Raw genomic sequence first — 16,336 nt, forward strand, 5'->3', positions numbered from 1 at the left:
CTGGTTGCCAGCACTAATCAGTTCAATTACCTCACATTGCCTCTCAGGCAGATGGGAACCAAGAATAGACTTAGCCACCCTCCCTATTTTATGCTGCCTTTTCTTTATTGGGCTGTTAAATGTGTAATTGGATTCACTAAGGGACAAGTGGATGACTGGGGATCTTTGGCTACAGACTTTTACCCAGTGATCTAAGTGCCCTGGGACTTGTTATTGCTTGGTTCTGTTTCTCCGTCCAGAGCCAACCTCATCTCTGCCAAGGCCCACTTGCCTATCCTGAGAGCAAGATGACCTGAACTGAGGCAAGATAGAGATACACCAGCAGGATTTCTCCATACCCACCTGCTGGCACCTGAGATGAATCAGACAGATCCTCCCTAAGCGTGGGCCAATGTGGGAGTTCTGTAGGATCTCCACAGGAGCTTGGGTCATCCAAGAGTGTACTCTGAGGATCTGCTTCAAGTTAAAGATTCCCCTGGGGTAAAGGTCCAGTAGGAGGAGTGGGACCTAAAACATAATGGATAGAGCATGGGCCTGGGAGTTAAGAAGTCATGGGTTCTAATCCTGGCTCTGTCACTTGTGTGCTGTGTGACTTTGAGCAAGTTACCTCACTTCTCTGGGCATTAGTTACCTCTTTGGGAAAATAGGGATTGAGACTGTGAGCCCCATGTAGGACAGCAACTTGGTCCAAACCAGTTTGCTTGTATCCATCCCAGTGCTTAGTATGCCGGCACATCGTAAGCACTTAACAAATTAGTATTGTTATTAATTACTAATTATTATTACTATTATTATTATTGCTAATAATTATTATTATTAGGCTGGGCATGGCTTCTGGTTTGGGTTGTTCCAAGGTCCTCCTGTGGGTTTTTACGGCTCTAAAGGAGTTCTGAGGGATCTGGACATAATCGAGACCGCCCAACCCCTCGTCCCTTATCCCTACAGCCCAATAGAACCCAGGAGGGTGCTTAGTATAGTATTCTGCACACAGTAAGCACTCAATAAATACAATTGATTGATTGATGATTGAGGGACACAGGTCTGGCCCCTTGGCACTTCCTGAGCTTGGCATCACCCTGTGCCATTGCAGACCCTTGTGGTTCACCTCCAAGGGCCAGTCTGGGTGAAGTGGGCGCAGAGGGTAGGACAGCACAACCATACCATATCTCTGCACGGTTCCATAACCCACAACAAACTGGCAGAATTTCTCAGTGGCAGAGCCATTGAAAGAAGCTTTCTGGATGCAGCTCCTGCCAAGTGGCATGCTGAGGGAGCGGCGCCATGGACAAACAGGCTTTCCCTTTTGTTTTATTAAGCACGCTTCTTTTTTTTCTTTTTTTAAATGGAAAGATTTTAGAGCTCTCTAAAATAATGGCCCTTTGGAAAGAGTTAGCATAGCTCTTTCGGAGGCTTGGAGCTGGAAGCAGCGGTCGGAGAAGGGAAAGACATAGGCAAAGCCCAACATGATAATGGCCCGAGTTCTGCAGGTACCTTTGGAAAAGGAATTATTAAAGCCAATAAAAAGATTACATCTGTGAACGAGGCATCTCCACATGTCCTCTGGACTGTAAGCTTGTTATGGGCAGGGAACGTATCTGCTAATTCTGTTGTATTGTATTCTCCCAAGCTCTTAGTACAGTGCTTGGCACAGAATAAGCACTCAATAAATCCCATTGATTGTTCTTCTCAGTACAATTTCAGAGACAAGAACTTCTCTCCCTACCCTGCTTCAGTTCCCCTCTGAGACAGTTTAAGTCTTAGGAGTAAGAGCCTTAATTATTATGGTACTTGTTAAGCCCTTACTTCCAAGCACTGTTCTAAGAACTGGGATATATACAAGTTAATCCGGTTGGACATAGTTCCTGTCCAATGTGGGGTTCCCAGTCCAAGTAGGAGAGAGTAGGATTTAATCCCAGTTTTACAGATGAGCTAACTGAGGCACAGAGAAGTTAAAAGACTTGCCCAAGGTCACACAGCAGACATTTGACAGAGCTGGGAGTAGAATCCAGATCCTCTGACTCCCGGGCCCTTGTTCTTTCCACTGGCCACACTGCTTCTCTGGGCTCCCCTAAAACCCAGAAATCCTGACGCACATCTCGCAAGTGACTGAGTTGTTACCAAATTTCCCTCGAAAAGGTCTTTTGCTGCCAGCCCCAAAAGCAAATCCTGAGGCTAATTTTGCTATCTCTCCCATTCCCTAAGATGAGGAATGGTCAATATGCTTTTTTGATTTTGTTTTTTCTTTGTTTCTTTGCTTTGGCACAATACCTCAAATCTGGCCCTACCTCAATCCCTACCCTTCATCCCCCAAACTGCTCCGTAGTTATTAAGAAATTATGGCCATACAGGCAGATTTGGCTGTGGTACCACCTTAGCACTGTCCTAAGGGAGTTGTCTGTTGTCCTCACTGCTAAGGCATCAATTTTTCAAGGTTTCCCCATCCTCTCTGAGAAGAGACAGAAGACATGACCAATTTTGCTACCCCAAAGCATTGCTAGGAAAAACCCCCACTAAGATAAAGATCTGTGGGACTCTGAATAAGAGTGTCTACTTGCTGAAGCCTGCCCCTCACTCTTCTTCTCCCCCCAGGCTACAGTTCTAAGAACTCTTTCTTTTTTTTTTTTTGTTAATACCATGCATTTCCTTTTTTTCCCCTTTCTGTATAGTCATAGGGAAAATAGGCTTGGGTGGAACCTCAGTGAGACATCTGGTCCACTTCACTCTTGCAAAGCAGAAATATCTACACTGTCCTCTCCAGTGCCTTTAGCCAACTGTCAGCTGTGTGACTTTGGGCAAGTCACTTAACTTCTCTGTGCCTCAGTTACCTCATCTGTAAAATGGGGATTAAGACTGTGAGCCCCACGTGGGACAATCTGATTACCTTGCAACCTCCCAGCACTTAGAACAGTGCTTTGCACATCGAAAGAGCTTAATAAATGCCATTATTATTATTATTTAGATGGTCACTTAATCCAGAGGTGGTCCCACTTATCTGATGGCAGACAAACTACCAACAACTCACCAGAGTGGCTCCATTGCCTTTTTCCCTTTTTGAATCTGACACTCCTAAAGCAGCAACTGGAAAGGAGGAGGGACGTTGGAAAGGTGGCAGAGTCTATCACCCCTTCCCAAGTGTGGAAGGGCGTGCTTCAGGATTCTGGTGTGGTAAAGCAGGGAGCTCCCACGGCTAAGAACCACCACCGTGCCTGTTCTGACCTGTCTTTAAACTCCCCCATCAGATTTCCCAGCTCCCTAGGCATACTCTACCATGGCTCGTTGCATTCATCTGAATAAAGCATTACCTAATGTTTTCACCCTTAAAGCCATAGTTAGTGTTTCAACTCTTTGTTCCCATATGCTTTTGGCATAATGCAAACCACGCTTTCCTGTCCCCCTACTCCAGCCTTCTCTTTCTCTCTCAGGCGGCACTTTGAAAATCCGTGCAGAAACTGGCCCGAGGAGGCAGTTTCCTTCTAAAGACCCAGGTGATTAATTGCTTTTGTTCCCTCTCTCTTTAGCTTTGGTTTTGTACTGTGAAGCCTTTTTGACAACCTACAGGACGTTCATCACCCCCGAGGAGCTCATCAAAAAGCTGCAGTACAGATATCCTTTCCAGTGAGCCGGCCATCCTTCGGTTCAATCCCTGTCACCCAGGTTACAGGTGCGGGGAGCCAAAGTGCTCACAGGCCGGGCTATGGACATTTGGCCACCCTTTGCCAGAAGAGAATGCTCATCCCCCTTCACAGAGTGTGAACCCCACAAACTGACTTTGTTTTTCCAGGGGAACCCCAAGCTTACTCCAAAGCCACTGCACTTCCCTCCCAGGTCCCTGCTAGCCCAGGCACTGCTTCCAGTTTGGACTGGGGGCTTTCAAATTTTTAACCAGGACCACCCCCGTGCCCCCATCAGGGCACCCTGAGGCAATTGCCCTATTAGCTTACCCATCTGCGCAACTGCAGACTGTGTATTTTCAGGTGTCCTTAGGCCACATGTCTGACCTTAGTAAGCTAGGTGGGCAGAAGAGCATTGGTTCAGCCTGCATCGGGACCTCAGTTTCCAGCTTGTTGTTTTATAATGTTATTTGTTAAGTGCTTACTATGTGCCAGGCACTGTACTAAGCGCTGGGGTAGATTACAAGATAAATTGGACACGGTCCATGTCCCTCACGTTCCAGATTTGGGCAGCCCATCTTTTTAGGGGCCGCAGGGCACTGCCAAGCCTGTGAGGTGAGATTTCTGTCTGCTGTGACTGCCACATCAGCAGAAGTTCCTCCAATACCCTGTCATGGCTCCCCATTCCTCAGAGGCCATAAAGCAGGGGGAGGGAGCCCAGGTCAGATCCTGGCTTGAATCCCGACCAGTCTTGGGGCCCTCAAACTGGTGTGAACCCATGTAGAACTCTCTCTGAGCTGCAGGGTAACTCACAACTTCACCAATGCCGTGGGGGACAGCTCAAAAGCATACTGAGGCTCCCCCTGGGACTCGCACAGCCTCCTCAGCTCTGGACAGATGGAAATCAGATCTGATTACTTACTATAAACGCCTCACTCCAACATATAGCAGGATAGAAATTGTGTCATTTATTAGATTTTCTCCCTGACCTCCCCGCCCCGTCTTCCCAACACCCAAAAAATGGAGCCTGGAAGACTCTGTGGGGTGACCCTGTCTGCTAGCAGGGGCAACAACCCTCCCTCCTCTTCTCCTCCTCCTTTAATCTACTCAGCTGCCATTGAGCCGGGGTTATTGCAGTTGAAAGAATGGGCATTCCACGGGAACTCTTCTTCCGTGCTGGCACGCTAAGGAATTTCCCCCGGCCAACACCCCTCCCCAAATCCCAGCTCATCATTTCCATCTGCTGGACAGACTCTGCTGATTCATTGTCCTCCTAAAGAACTGATCCTCTCATAGGAGTGAAAAATGGGTCTTTCCCCAACCGTTTTTTTTACCCCAAGATGTCCAGTCTTCTGGTCACTTCTATGCCCAGTGCTTTTCTGGTGAACCTCCTTCCAACATAACCCCGGTGCATCCCTTTAGCATTTGTATATATTCAGTTCTTTTAAAATGCAGAGATTGCGAAACCTCACATTAAGAAAAACTTGTGCCGCCGAACTCAACCGCTCTAATGCTGTGAACAAGCACACAAGCGGTTTCTTTGATAACATGGCACACCGAGTCCACACACAGACTTGGATTATTGGCAGAACATTCCATAATTCCCAAGTCATTTTCCAGCCAAGGCACATATTGAAAACATGCATTACGGCAGAACTGAGTGTGCCCATCTTCTGGGACAGAAACTCAGATTTTTCTAGGGTGTGTTCATTTATATACTCAGAGAACCCATTTCATGGATGATTACGGCATGCCTGCTCCTGGAACGGGGGAATGAATCAATCGGTGGTATTTTTTGAGTGCTTACCTTGAGCAGAGCACTTTACTAAAAGTTTGGGAGAGTACAGGACAACGTTCCCTGCCCACAGGGAGATTTCAATCTCGAGGGTGGTAATACAGTCTAATAAGCACTCTCTTTAATAAATGGTCCTGGCATGGGAAGTCATAGAAAGAATCAGTGTAGAAGTGAGCAGTCCCTCATTCAGCATCAGAACGGTGGTTGCAACCTGCCTCGATGGTTTTCCTGGTTGTTTTTCCTTCTCTATCCCTATCCAGTCCAGCAAGGCAAATAGTTCAAAGGTTCCTTCTCAAGCTCCTCCCTGCCTTCTGGCCTTTCACACTGCACCATTTTTAGATAGTAAAACTTCCTTGCAACAGAAACTGCCATCCAAGAAGTTTTTTTATTGGCTTTGGTCTGCCTGTGTCATTGTGTACGCTTTTGAGAGAGGACAAAGGCCGTGGGCCCTACAAAGACCTCCCATGTTACAAAACCCCCTAAAGATTTAAAGAGCTTTTAGAAAGGGAGGTTTTGACATAAAGAGGTTTCATTGCAGCCCCCTAGACACTGAACTAAAAAGTGGGTTTGGATAATGTTACGAGGCTCCGAGGCTAGCTTGTTTATTACTCACCAATGTGAGATGCGTGTTTTCTTTAACCCATGCTGTACATATGAGAAGTTCTGCCCGTTCCCTGACACATTTAAGAAGCGTGTCAGCAAAAATACTTTCTTTGTGCTGGTGCGAGTGGTGGATGAATTGTGGTAAGCATCTTTCTTTCCTTTCTTCCTGTTTTCTGTAGGAGAGGGAAAGGAAGAGAACCAAGAAGTAGCTATTTGTGTGTTCTGACATTTCTACCCAATATCCTTGCTGGAAGGGGTGTGTGAATCCTTCCTTCCGTTTCTCTCAACATGTGGCATTTTCTTCCCTGCAGGGTATGTGGCTTCTCCTTTCTTGGGGACCCAAAACTGAAGCTTTACCTCCTGGCTTCTGATAGATCAGAGTTTTCCCTTTAAATGAGAAGCAGTATGGCCTAGTGGATAGAGTACAGGCCTGGAAATCAGAGGGTCAAGGGTTCGAATCACACTCCTCCACTTATCTGCTCTGTGACCTTGGGCAAGTCTCTGTGCCTCAGTTACCTCACCTGTCAAATGGGGATTAAGACTGTGAGCCCCACGTGGGACAGGGACTGTGTCCAACCCAATTTGCCCATAGCCACCCCAGTGCTTAGTACAGTGCCTGGCATATAGTAAGCACTTAACAAATACTGTAATTATTATTATTGTTTTTGTTATTGTTATCATTACGAAGCCTCGGGAAAGGATGGTGTGGTTCTGTATTGTGTTTTGCCTTTGGGAGAGACATACTTAGCCAATGGATACGTGGGGTTCATCTCAGATCATCTGAATTCAGTGCTGCTGATGGTATGGAGCTGAATAGTGACTGCTGTTTTGTGGGGGTTAGGTGGCGGGGGCTTCCCTATGGATGTGGTCATCAGATGTGTCTTCTGGAAACTGCTTCTGTGAAGCAGCATGGCTCAGTGGAAAGAGCACGGGCTTTGGAGTCAGAAGTCAAGGGTTCAAATCCCGGCTCCGCCAATTGTCAGCTGTGTGACTTTGGACAAGTCACTTAACTTCTCTGGGCCTCAGTTCCCTCATCTGGAAAATGGGGATTAAGACTGTGAGCCCCACGTGGAACAACCTGATCACCTTGTATCCCCCCAGCGCTTAGAGCAGGGGGGATACATAGTAAGCACTTAACAAATACCATCATTATTATTATTATTATTATTATTATTATTATTATTAACTCTATCTGTGGCCTTTAAGAGTCTCCAGTCAATTTATTGAGTGCTTACTGTGTGCAGAGCACTGTAAGCACTAGGGAGAGTACAACAGAATTAGTGGACACATTCCCTGCCCACACAAGCTTACAGTCTAGAGGGGGAGACAGACGTTAATATAAATAAATTATGGTTATGAACATAAGGGCTGAGGGAGGGGTGAAGGAAGGGTGAAAATCCAAGGGTAGAAAGGCAACGCAGAAGGGAGTGGAAGAAGAGGAAATGAGGGCTTAGTCAGGGAAGGCCTCTTGAGGAGATGTGCTTGGAAATCTTGAGAACTGGTGGGTTATTCTTTGAGGCAAGCCTGTTCGGGATGCCACCAGTCTTCCCAAACACCTTACAAGTTTCCCAGTCATCAAGAACTTAGAATGAGGCAGATTGGTGGGCAAAATGGAACTGATAAAACTACTGCTGTAAACGTTGGAGGTTCCTCCCTTAAAGACCAAAAATCCTATTGGATCTGAGGGTAGTCTTGAGGCCTATCACACAGGACCTGATTTTGCAAGTACCCTTGGTGGAAGTTGCATTTGATTTGATTATTGTTTCGAAAATATCCATTGATCCCCAAAGATCAGAGGTGCGTACTTCAAGGGCTGTCTCTTCAGGCTGCCACTTCGGGAGATGCACTGAAGATCTAAAAGGCTGACTATACATTTCTTTTTAATCCCTACCTCCTCTCCTTGTTCTTCTTTAGTCTGGTGGAATTGACAGAAGACATTTTAAAGCTACTGATGGAGCTTGTGTTTCGGTTAGTGTGCAGTGGGGAACTCAGCCTTGCCCGAGTGCTGCGGAAAAACATCCTAGATAAAGTGGACCAGAAGAAGATGCTGAAATGTGCCAACTCGGACCAGCCGTTAGCTGCAAGAGGTGTGGCAGCTAGGTGAGATGACAGATATGCTCATTTCCTATTCTCATTAGCTCCAGGGCAGAACAGACTCACTTTTATGATTTTCCTGAACTGTCCAACTTAACTGTAGGGTTTCCTGGAGAAAGTGGTATTCCCCACCATGCCTGGCATCTGGCTCTTCTCCAACTGACCTCACTTTCCCCTTCCTGCCATTATCCTGGTGTCCATGGATGATTCTCTAGTGAGAGCCCCTGAATTTGCCTTGGCTGCTGTAATGCTAGGAAGTATGGTTGTTCTGAAAACTTTGTCCTTGGTAATTAGCAACCTTGTTTTCATAAAGTGATAAGCTGAGTTTACAACGAAAAGGCTATTTGCAGCTCTGAACTGTAGTTCCTCCCACATAAGACAAAAACGGCACCATTCTGTTTGTCGTTCTCCCCACCTCCCTGCCCCGCTCTGTCTGCTTTTCTTGTTTCTCTCCCCTTTCCCACTATGCAGTCGTCTAGCAGGCCAGAGGAACATCATTAGTCCCAGATTAAAAACGACCTTATAAGAAAGAGGGGGTTAAAATGGCACATAAGATTGAAAGATAAGAAAGCTAGTATCTTCTTATCCTGAGTTAAAGTGTTGGGGTTTTTTTAAGGCAAACGTAAGGACATTAACCTGATCCCTCTCTCTCCAATTCTTGTCTCTTCCAGACCAGGAACCCTCCACGATTTTCATAGCCATGAAATAGCAGAACAGCTAACACTGTTAGATGCCGAACTCTTCTATAAAATAGAGGTATGGAGCCTGTGATGGGGAAAGAAGAAGGGGAAGGTGCCTGGAAGTTCAAGCCAGGCCCAAGGCTCTCCCCATTGCTTTGAACATCTGCTACTTGTCTGTGGAGAAGGAGGCTGTCTTTTAAGAAGAGACACTAAGGGTTTTTTCCACCTTTTTCAGATCCCAGAAGTTTTGCTTTGGGCAAAGGAGCAGAATGAAGAGAAGAGCCCCAACCTGACACAGTTCACTGAGCACTTTAATAACATGTCCTACTGGTAAGGAAGTGGGTAGGGAAGGACAGCTGCTCCAAAACAAATCGCTTTTCATTTCTCTGTACTGAGAGCACGCGGACCCACTCATACAACAGTAATCTTATTGCTGGGGGAGTGGTAGGGCGTGACTCGTAATGAGGTGGGCGTGCAGTGTGTACATCACATTCACTGCAGGGCAGTTTCACCAGTCTCCAGGGCCAGGCAAGGGAGCATCGAGGCCAAAAAAAAGCAGGCAGGGGGTGGTGGTGGGGTTTGAATAACTCCTTTCCCCCCAGGTCAATCTGGTATTCATTGATTCATTTATATTAACGTCTGTCTCTCCCTCTAGACTACAAGCTTTATGTGGGCAGGGAACAGGTCTACCAACTCCGTTATATTGTACTCTCCCAAGCGCTTCGAACAGTACTCTGCACACAGTGATGCTCAGTAAATACCACTGATCAGTTGATCAACTGACCTCTAACTTGGGTGCAGAACACTGTATGACACACTTGGGAGAGTGCAGTGCAATAGAGCGGAGGACACGATGATCCCTGGCCTCAATTAATCAGTGGTATTTATTGAGCGCTTACTGTCTGCAGAGTATGGTACTAAGTTCTTGGGAGAGTAAAATACAACAGAGTTGGTAGACTCAGTACCTGCCCACAATGAACTTCCAGTCTAGAGCCCTCAAGGAGGTGACCATCTCGTCAAACTGCTAGTGCCAGAGAATACCCTGAACTAAGGCTCTTCCCTATTTTGAGTGAACTTCCCTGAAGAATCATTCCCTACTGAGGGAAGTGGTCTGGTGTCCTTATGCACATAAAGGTCACCCACTTCTTTATCTTACTCATCTACAGAGGGGAGGTAAATCCCAACTTCCTATTCAAGTTTTCTAAGGCCAAATTCCATTTGTTTGAAAAGGTCTATAACACCAATTAAGCAGCTTGTTTCAGAGCGTTTCCCACTGGGGTGATCCAGGACCTATTTTCCCCTCTGTCCCTCACCAAAATGTTTGCCCCATTTAAGGTTTGAACTGCAACAACCTGGAGTGAGATCTCGGGTTGTTATGGCATCCCAACTTCTACAGGATGAAGTCTGTTTATTAGAATACACTGCCACTTGGATAAGTTTGTTGAAAAACAAGGGGAATGAGATCTAGATTGAGCAGCAAGGTGGCTGTGGACTTTTATCGGCTGTTTTAGCGTGCCATTTCAAAGCTGTGTTTTTCGGCAGTGCTTCTTGTAGCCATCAGGACCCCTCACCAAAGACTCTTTGGATTATAAAACTCAAGGTGAGAAAGCTGCAAATTGGCTCCCTGACCAAATAGTCTAGTAGCAGGGGAACCATAGCAAAAACGAAAGTCCGAACCGTAAAGCCACCGACCTTTATTACATGTGGGTTTAGAACAAATGAGACCCGGTCAGCTGGAATATTTTTTACGCCCCGAGCCCTGTGGGACAGCTGTTCCCTTCCTAGCAACTGGGGGAATTGACAAGTGATCATGTCCTGCAGAGTCTATTTGAGTTACCCCTCAGGTGCCATCCAGAGAAATATTTGCCCGCAGTAAATTCTTTCTTTTAAATGGCCTGGTAGAATGGGAAAAATCTGGAAAGTTGCAAGTTTCATCCTGTGTGTTTGGGAACAGTCAGGCCCAAAGTCAAATCACTACTGACTGCCCTTGTTCCATTGTTACAGGGTCCGATCGATTATAATGCTACAGGAAAAGGCACAGGATAGGGAGAGGCTGCTCTTGAAATTCATCAAGATCATGAAGGTAATGAATGACATGCCATGGTCTCTGTCTGCCTGTCTTTGGGACTGAGAAATAGGTCCTGTGTCTAGACTTCCCCCACAGCTAACCAAGACCTCTTCCTTGTCTGCAGCACTTGCGGAAGCTGAATAACTTTAACTCCTATCTGGCCATTCTCTCAGCTTTGGACTCCGCACCCATCAGAAGGCTAGAGTGGCAGAAGCAGACATCAGAGGTGAGCTGGGGCTAAATTGGTTTTAAAAACCAGTTGGGGGCTTAAAAGGGTGGGGAGGACATTCAGAATTCAGGAGGCCACCAAGTCTGTGGGTGATAACTCCTTTGCAGCCCTTGCTGTCCTGCAAGAAAATTCTAAAAGCGTGAATCAGGACCATCCTTTGTGAACCAAGGATCAGAAGTAACAGATGGTTAGGGCAGCCTACCCGCTCATTATGTTCTGCTCCTCAGCAGGATAGGGTAGCTGGATTTGCACCATTCATTCAATCATTCAGTTGTATTTGTTGAACACTTACTGCGTGCAGAGCACTGTACTAAGCACTTGAAAGAGTACAGAATAACAGCCCACAACGAGCTTACAGTCTAGACAGGGAGCTCACCAAGAAGCCAAGTCTCGTGAGCAGGGGACGTGTCTACCCACTCTGTTATATTATTATACTGTACTCTCCCAAGCGCTTAGTGCAGTCCTCCGCATGTAGTAGCGCTCAGTAAATATGATTGATCGATTGAAGTCACAAAGAGTTACATGCTTGCGCCTCTTGAGACTTGTTGCATTGGTCTTTGAACCATCACTGATCTGGGTTTGCTTTGTGTCCCTTCAGGGCCTAGCTGAATACTGCACTTTGATTGACAGCTCTTCCTCCTTCCGGGCCTATCGGGCGGCTCTGTCAGAAGTAGAGCCTCCCTGTATCCCATACCTGTAAGTAGCAGCCACTGAAAATTCCTTGGTTTCTTTCTCCCCTTTCACATTAAAATGATTTTGATCCCTTGAGGCAAGGCAAGTGGCTTAGCTGCTGCAAGAATATCCTGCAAGACCCCTTCAGGTAGATGGAGCCATCTTTCCTGGGACCTTAATCGAAACTTTTCTCTGGTAGGAGGGTTTATTCATTCATTCATTCAATCATATTTATTGAGTGCTTACTGTGTACATGCCGAGCACTGTACTAAGCGCTTGGGAAGTACAAGTTGGCAACGTATAGAGATGGTCCTTACCCAACAGCAGGCTCACTGTCTAGAAGGGAGAGACAGACAACAAAACAAAACATGTTAACAAAATAAAATAAATAGAATAAATATGTACAAATAAAATAAATAAATAGAGTAATAAATATGTACAAACATATATACAGGTGCTGTGGGGAGGGGAAGGAGAAAAGGTGGGGGGGGATGGGGAGGGGTTTAGATCACGTGGCATAATCCTACTCTTGTTAATTCCCCTTAATATTGTCAACTCCCATTGACGAGCATCTCAGAGTCACTTTGCTGCCTTTGTCGGCCCTGAGTGCTGGCTCCCCCAATCTTTCTGCAGTTTTTTGTTGGTTTTTTTGTTTTTGTCTTTTTGTATGGTATTTGTTAAGTGCTGACTATGTGCCAGGCCTTGGGCCAAACTTTGAGGTAGATGCCGGGTAATCAGGTTGGACACAGTCCCTGTCCCACATGGGGCTCACATTCTTAATTCCCATTTTAGAGATGTGGTAACTGAGGCACAGAAAAGTTAAGTGACTTCCCCAAGGTCACACAGCAGACAAGTGGCAGAACGGGGATTAGAACCCAAATCCTTCTCCCAGGCCCAGGCTCTATGTACTAGGCCATGCTGCTTTCGGTTATTTGGCTTCCTCAGTTGGCCACTACTAGCCCTGCATGTGCCCACCCCCAATTTCCTCTTTACCTTGGCCCCTCCAACAATTGGATTCTTTAGATGATGGAATCAGCATGGCCTAGTGGATAGAGCACGGGCCTGGGAGTTGGTAGGTAGGACCTGGGTTCTAATCCCAGCTCCCCCACTTGTCTGCTGTGTGACCTTGGGCAAGTCACTTCACTTCTCAGTTCCTCAGTTCCCTCATCTGTCAAATGGGGATTAAGACTGTGAGCCTCATATGGGACAGGGACTGTGTCCAACCTGATTAGCTTGTATCTTCCCCAGCACATAGAACAGTGCTTGACACATAGTAAATGCTTAACAAATACCATCATTATTATTAGCTGCATGCCCAAGATCAAATTTCCCCTTGGAAAAAATGAACGTCCTGTTGCCAAGAAACGTGTTTTAACCAGCTAGGTAGCTAGGAACTAGTTGGCCCCCACTTTTCCATCCCCACCCAGTGCCCAGGGGCAGCAATGTTGGAAGACATCACTCAGAGGTGTTGATTAGCTTTCCCAGAGACCCTACACTCCTCTGCTCCACTGCTTCCCAACCCAGGTGGTAATTCCATTTGAAATTGGCCCTCCATTGCAGTCAAATACCTCAGCTTGTTTTTCCTCCTCTCTTGCCAGGGGGCTGATCCTGCAGGACCTCACCTTCGTTCACCTTGGAAACCCTGACTACATTGAGGGGAAAGTGAATTTCTCTAAACGCTGGCAACAGTTTAACATCTTGGACAGCATGAGGCGCTTCCAACAAGTGTAAGTCTAGCCAATGTTTCAATCCCCGCCCTGGGGAAAGCCAACATCGCCGTTTGTTTCATTTTGGGGTGAAGGAGGGGCACTATCAGCCTCATAGAAGAGCTCAGGATTTAGACACCAAAAGCAGGAGAGCTGGGTAATAAATCTTCCCTTTGTCCCAGACTTCTGGGCTTTGGGGATCTGAAGTGGTTCCAATTCAACATTTAAAGCCTCCATGCTTATTGTAGTATTCCCTCTCTCTCTCTCGTTTCCCCAGACATTATGATATCCGGAGAAATGACGATATCGTGAACTTCTTCAACGATTTCAGTGACCACCTGGCTGAGGAGGCCCTATGGGAACTCTCTCTTAAAATCAAACCCCGAAACATAACGCGGCGAAAAACAGACCGGGAAGAGAAAACCTAGTGGAGGATCCATGAGCGAGGTGATCGCTCAAGGGACAGACAGCTAGCGGGCAGCTATGAGACTGGCATACTTGGACGCTTGGACCTGTTACTGGATGATGACTCACCCCAACAGTGATTGCTTCCCGAATCCCTGAATGCCTGATCCTTGGAGTAAAAATGCCAAGGATGGCTGGGGGTCTTAGGCATTCAACCTAGGTGGGCAAAAGCCCCAGTGTTCAAAGGTCACCACCAGATGCCAAGACAGACCGCCTCTGGACTCTTTCTCCCCATCTTCTCCCATGGATGTGGCTCCCAGGCCCCAGGAATCAGCTTTGTGTTGGAAAACCCACCTGGAGAAGGAGGGACCTACACAGAATTTTGTTACTTGTTTGCAGCCTGATGTTTTCCTATTCGGTTTTTTCACCGCTCTCGATTCAGTCCCTCTGGGCAGCAGCAGGCCCAAGCCCCTGGTCTCTGGAACTGGAGCCCATGGTGGCCCAGACAACAGACTGTGGAACTGTGAGAACTAAGTATTTTCCCTTAAACTGGTCCTCTAAGCAATGAGAGAAGCTTCATATTTAAAGAACTTTGGGTGGCAGGAGGGTTATTGTAGCCAACTGTATCTTGTTTGTGATGTTGGGTTGAGGCGCGTTCCTCAAAATGTCCATCATGTTTCATTGGGTCAGCTGTGTTTGGGCGTTGGGAGGGAAGTGTCCCTTTTCTCTTTCTGGTTCTAGAAATCGTTTCCAGCAGGTGGCTTTCCTCTCCTCCTCTCTCCAAAGCGTTCCTAATTTAGACAGGTACTGTGGTTCACATTCCCTGGGATTCTGTGTCTCCTGGCTACGGTACTAGCTTTTTGTACAGTGAGATGCCGACCTGTGGAAAACTGTCAGAATGTAAATACTCACATTTGGGTTCCAGCCACGTCTTCCCTTGTAGGTGCATGAGTGAATGCCAGTGTGAAAAGAAGCAAAGATGTGAAATCACAGATTCCATAACCCAAACAGAAGTAGGCAGCCGAAGTTTGGGATAGCGTTGTCTTGCCAGTTTCACGCAGCTCATTGAGATTAACCAGTTTGATTGGACCGACAGGGCTCTAGGAGGAATCTGTCTCCAGAGGCAAAGGGGGACTTTGATGATAATAATAGTAATAATAATAATCGTGGTATATGTTAAGTGCTTACAGTGTTCCAAGCACCATACTAAGCACTGGGGTGGATAGAAGATAGTCAGGTCAGATGCATTCCCTGTCCCACATTGGGCTCACAGTCTAAGAAGGAGGGAGAACAGCTACTGAATCCCCATTTTGCAAGTGAGGGAGCTGATGCCCAGAGAAGTTGAATGACGTGCCCAAGGCCACCCAACTGGCAAGTGGCAGAGCACAGAACTGTGATAACCTTCCCTCCTCCCAGTTACACTTTCTCGTCTCTCCCTAATTTGCTCGATTGCCTCCCTTGAGGATTTTCAAGCTCATTCTGGAACTCCTTTGGGAGAAAAGGGGAAGGGAGCCTTTTCCTACTGGAGTGTCTGGGCATACCAGACAAAATACCTGTAGTGATGGTTAGGGCTTGGGAAAAGGGGGAAGAGGAGGATATTTTTCCTTTCCCACCTGTTTCTGCCTACATTCACCCTACTGCTGGCTGGTGGCCCGGCGGCAGCCCCGATACCATCGATTTAATCATTGAAAAACGATTCTTCCCCAATGTGCTATTACCTGTGTTTCCCTCACTCGACTCAGTTGTGTGTGCCTTAATTTTGCCTTCGCTTCCTCCTCTTTCCTTTCCCCTTCCAGCCTCTTCTCGCCTTCTTACACCTCCACAGCCCATCTGCCCCCTCATGGAGCCTCGCATTTGGCCCGCGTAAATTAGATCTGCGTTGTGTTCGGGAACTTTGTAGCGAGAGAATTCAGGCAGGTGTCAGTCTTGAGGAGGAGGTGTAACCCAGCCAGGAAATGGTCCTGACAGCTGGGAAGGAGACATATTGGAAGTAAAAAGCCCAATCAGATGTTGGGTGTGCCAGGCCCTGATTCTCCTTCCTTTTTCCAGTCCCTTTTCTTTCCCTTCCCACAGACACAGTGCGTTACCCATCCCCGTCCCTGCTTCGCAAACCACGCTGACAGCTTCGATCAACGAGCCAAAAGGAGACTCGGCTAGGGGCTGCAGATCTCGTAATGGAGAATGGGAAGTCTGGATCTTTGAGCAAGCTGACGTGCAGGGGAAGCAGAGGTGCTTCCAGGGAAGGAGACTGTAGCAGAAGGCTTGTTTAAAGAGTCCTGACTCCCTCACCGTTGTCTTTTGGGTGAGAATATGCATCCACCAGCCCGTTGTTGGGTAGGGACCGTCTCTATATGCTGCCGACTTGTACTTCCCAAGCGCTTAGTACAGTGCTCTGTGCACAGTCAGCGCTCAATAAATGAATGAATGAGTGAATGAATCAGCGTCTGGTGCTGATAGCCCACCCCTCTGCCTG

The 16,336-nt window shown here is 47.0% G+C and overlaps 1 protein-coding gene across 7 annotated transcripts in view; it reads left to right on the top strand.

Annotated features, from left to right (window-relative positions):
• The window catches only part of RAPGEF1 (Rap guanine nucleotide exchange factor 1), a 165,448-nt gene extending 150,400 nt beyond the window's left edge, over window positions 1–15,048 (top strand). For all 7 annotated transcript variants that reach the window (XM_038745183.1, XM_038745185.1, XM_038745184.1 and 4 more), the window contains 10 exons: window positions 3,519–3,603; window positions 6,058–6,150; window positions 7,924–8,109; window positions 8,775–8,859; window positions 9,019–9,113; window positions 10,788–10,866; window positions 10,976–11,077; window positions 11,679–11,776; window positions 13,351–13,479; window positions 13,736–15,048. In XM_038745183.1, coding sequence (XP_038601111.1) covers window positions 3,519–3,603; window positions 6,058–6,150; window positions 7,924–8,109; window positions 8,775–8,859; window positions 9,019–9,113; window positions 10,788–10,866; window positions 10,976–11,077; window positions 11,679–11,776; window positions 13,351–13,479; window positions 13,736–13,886 — 1,103 coding nt within the window. In that variant the 3' untranslated portion in view covers window positions 13,887–15,048. The remainder of the gene's footprint in view (window positions 1–3,518; window positions 3,604–6,057; window positions 6,151–7,923; window positions 8,110–8,774; window positions 8,860–9,018; window positions 9,114–10,787; window positions 10,867–10,975; window positions 11,078–11,678; window positions 11,777–13,350; window positions 13,480–13,735) is intronic.
• The last annotated feature ends 1,288 nt before the right edge of the window (window positions 15,049–16,336 follow it).

This window comes from Tachyglossus aculeatus, chromosome 4 (genome assembly GCF_015852505.1).
Source record: "Tachyglossus aculeatus isolate mTacAcu1 chromosome 4, mTacAcu1.pri, whole genome shotgun sequence".
NCBI lineage: Eukaryota > Metazoa > Chordata > Mammalia > Monotremata > Tachyglossidae > Tachyglossus > Tachyglossus aculeatus.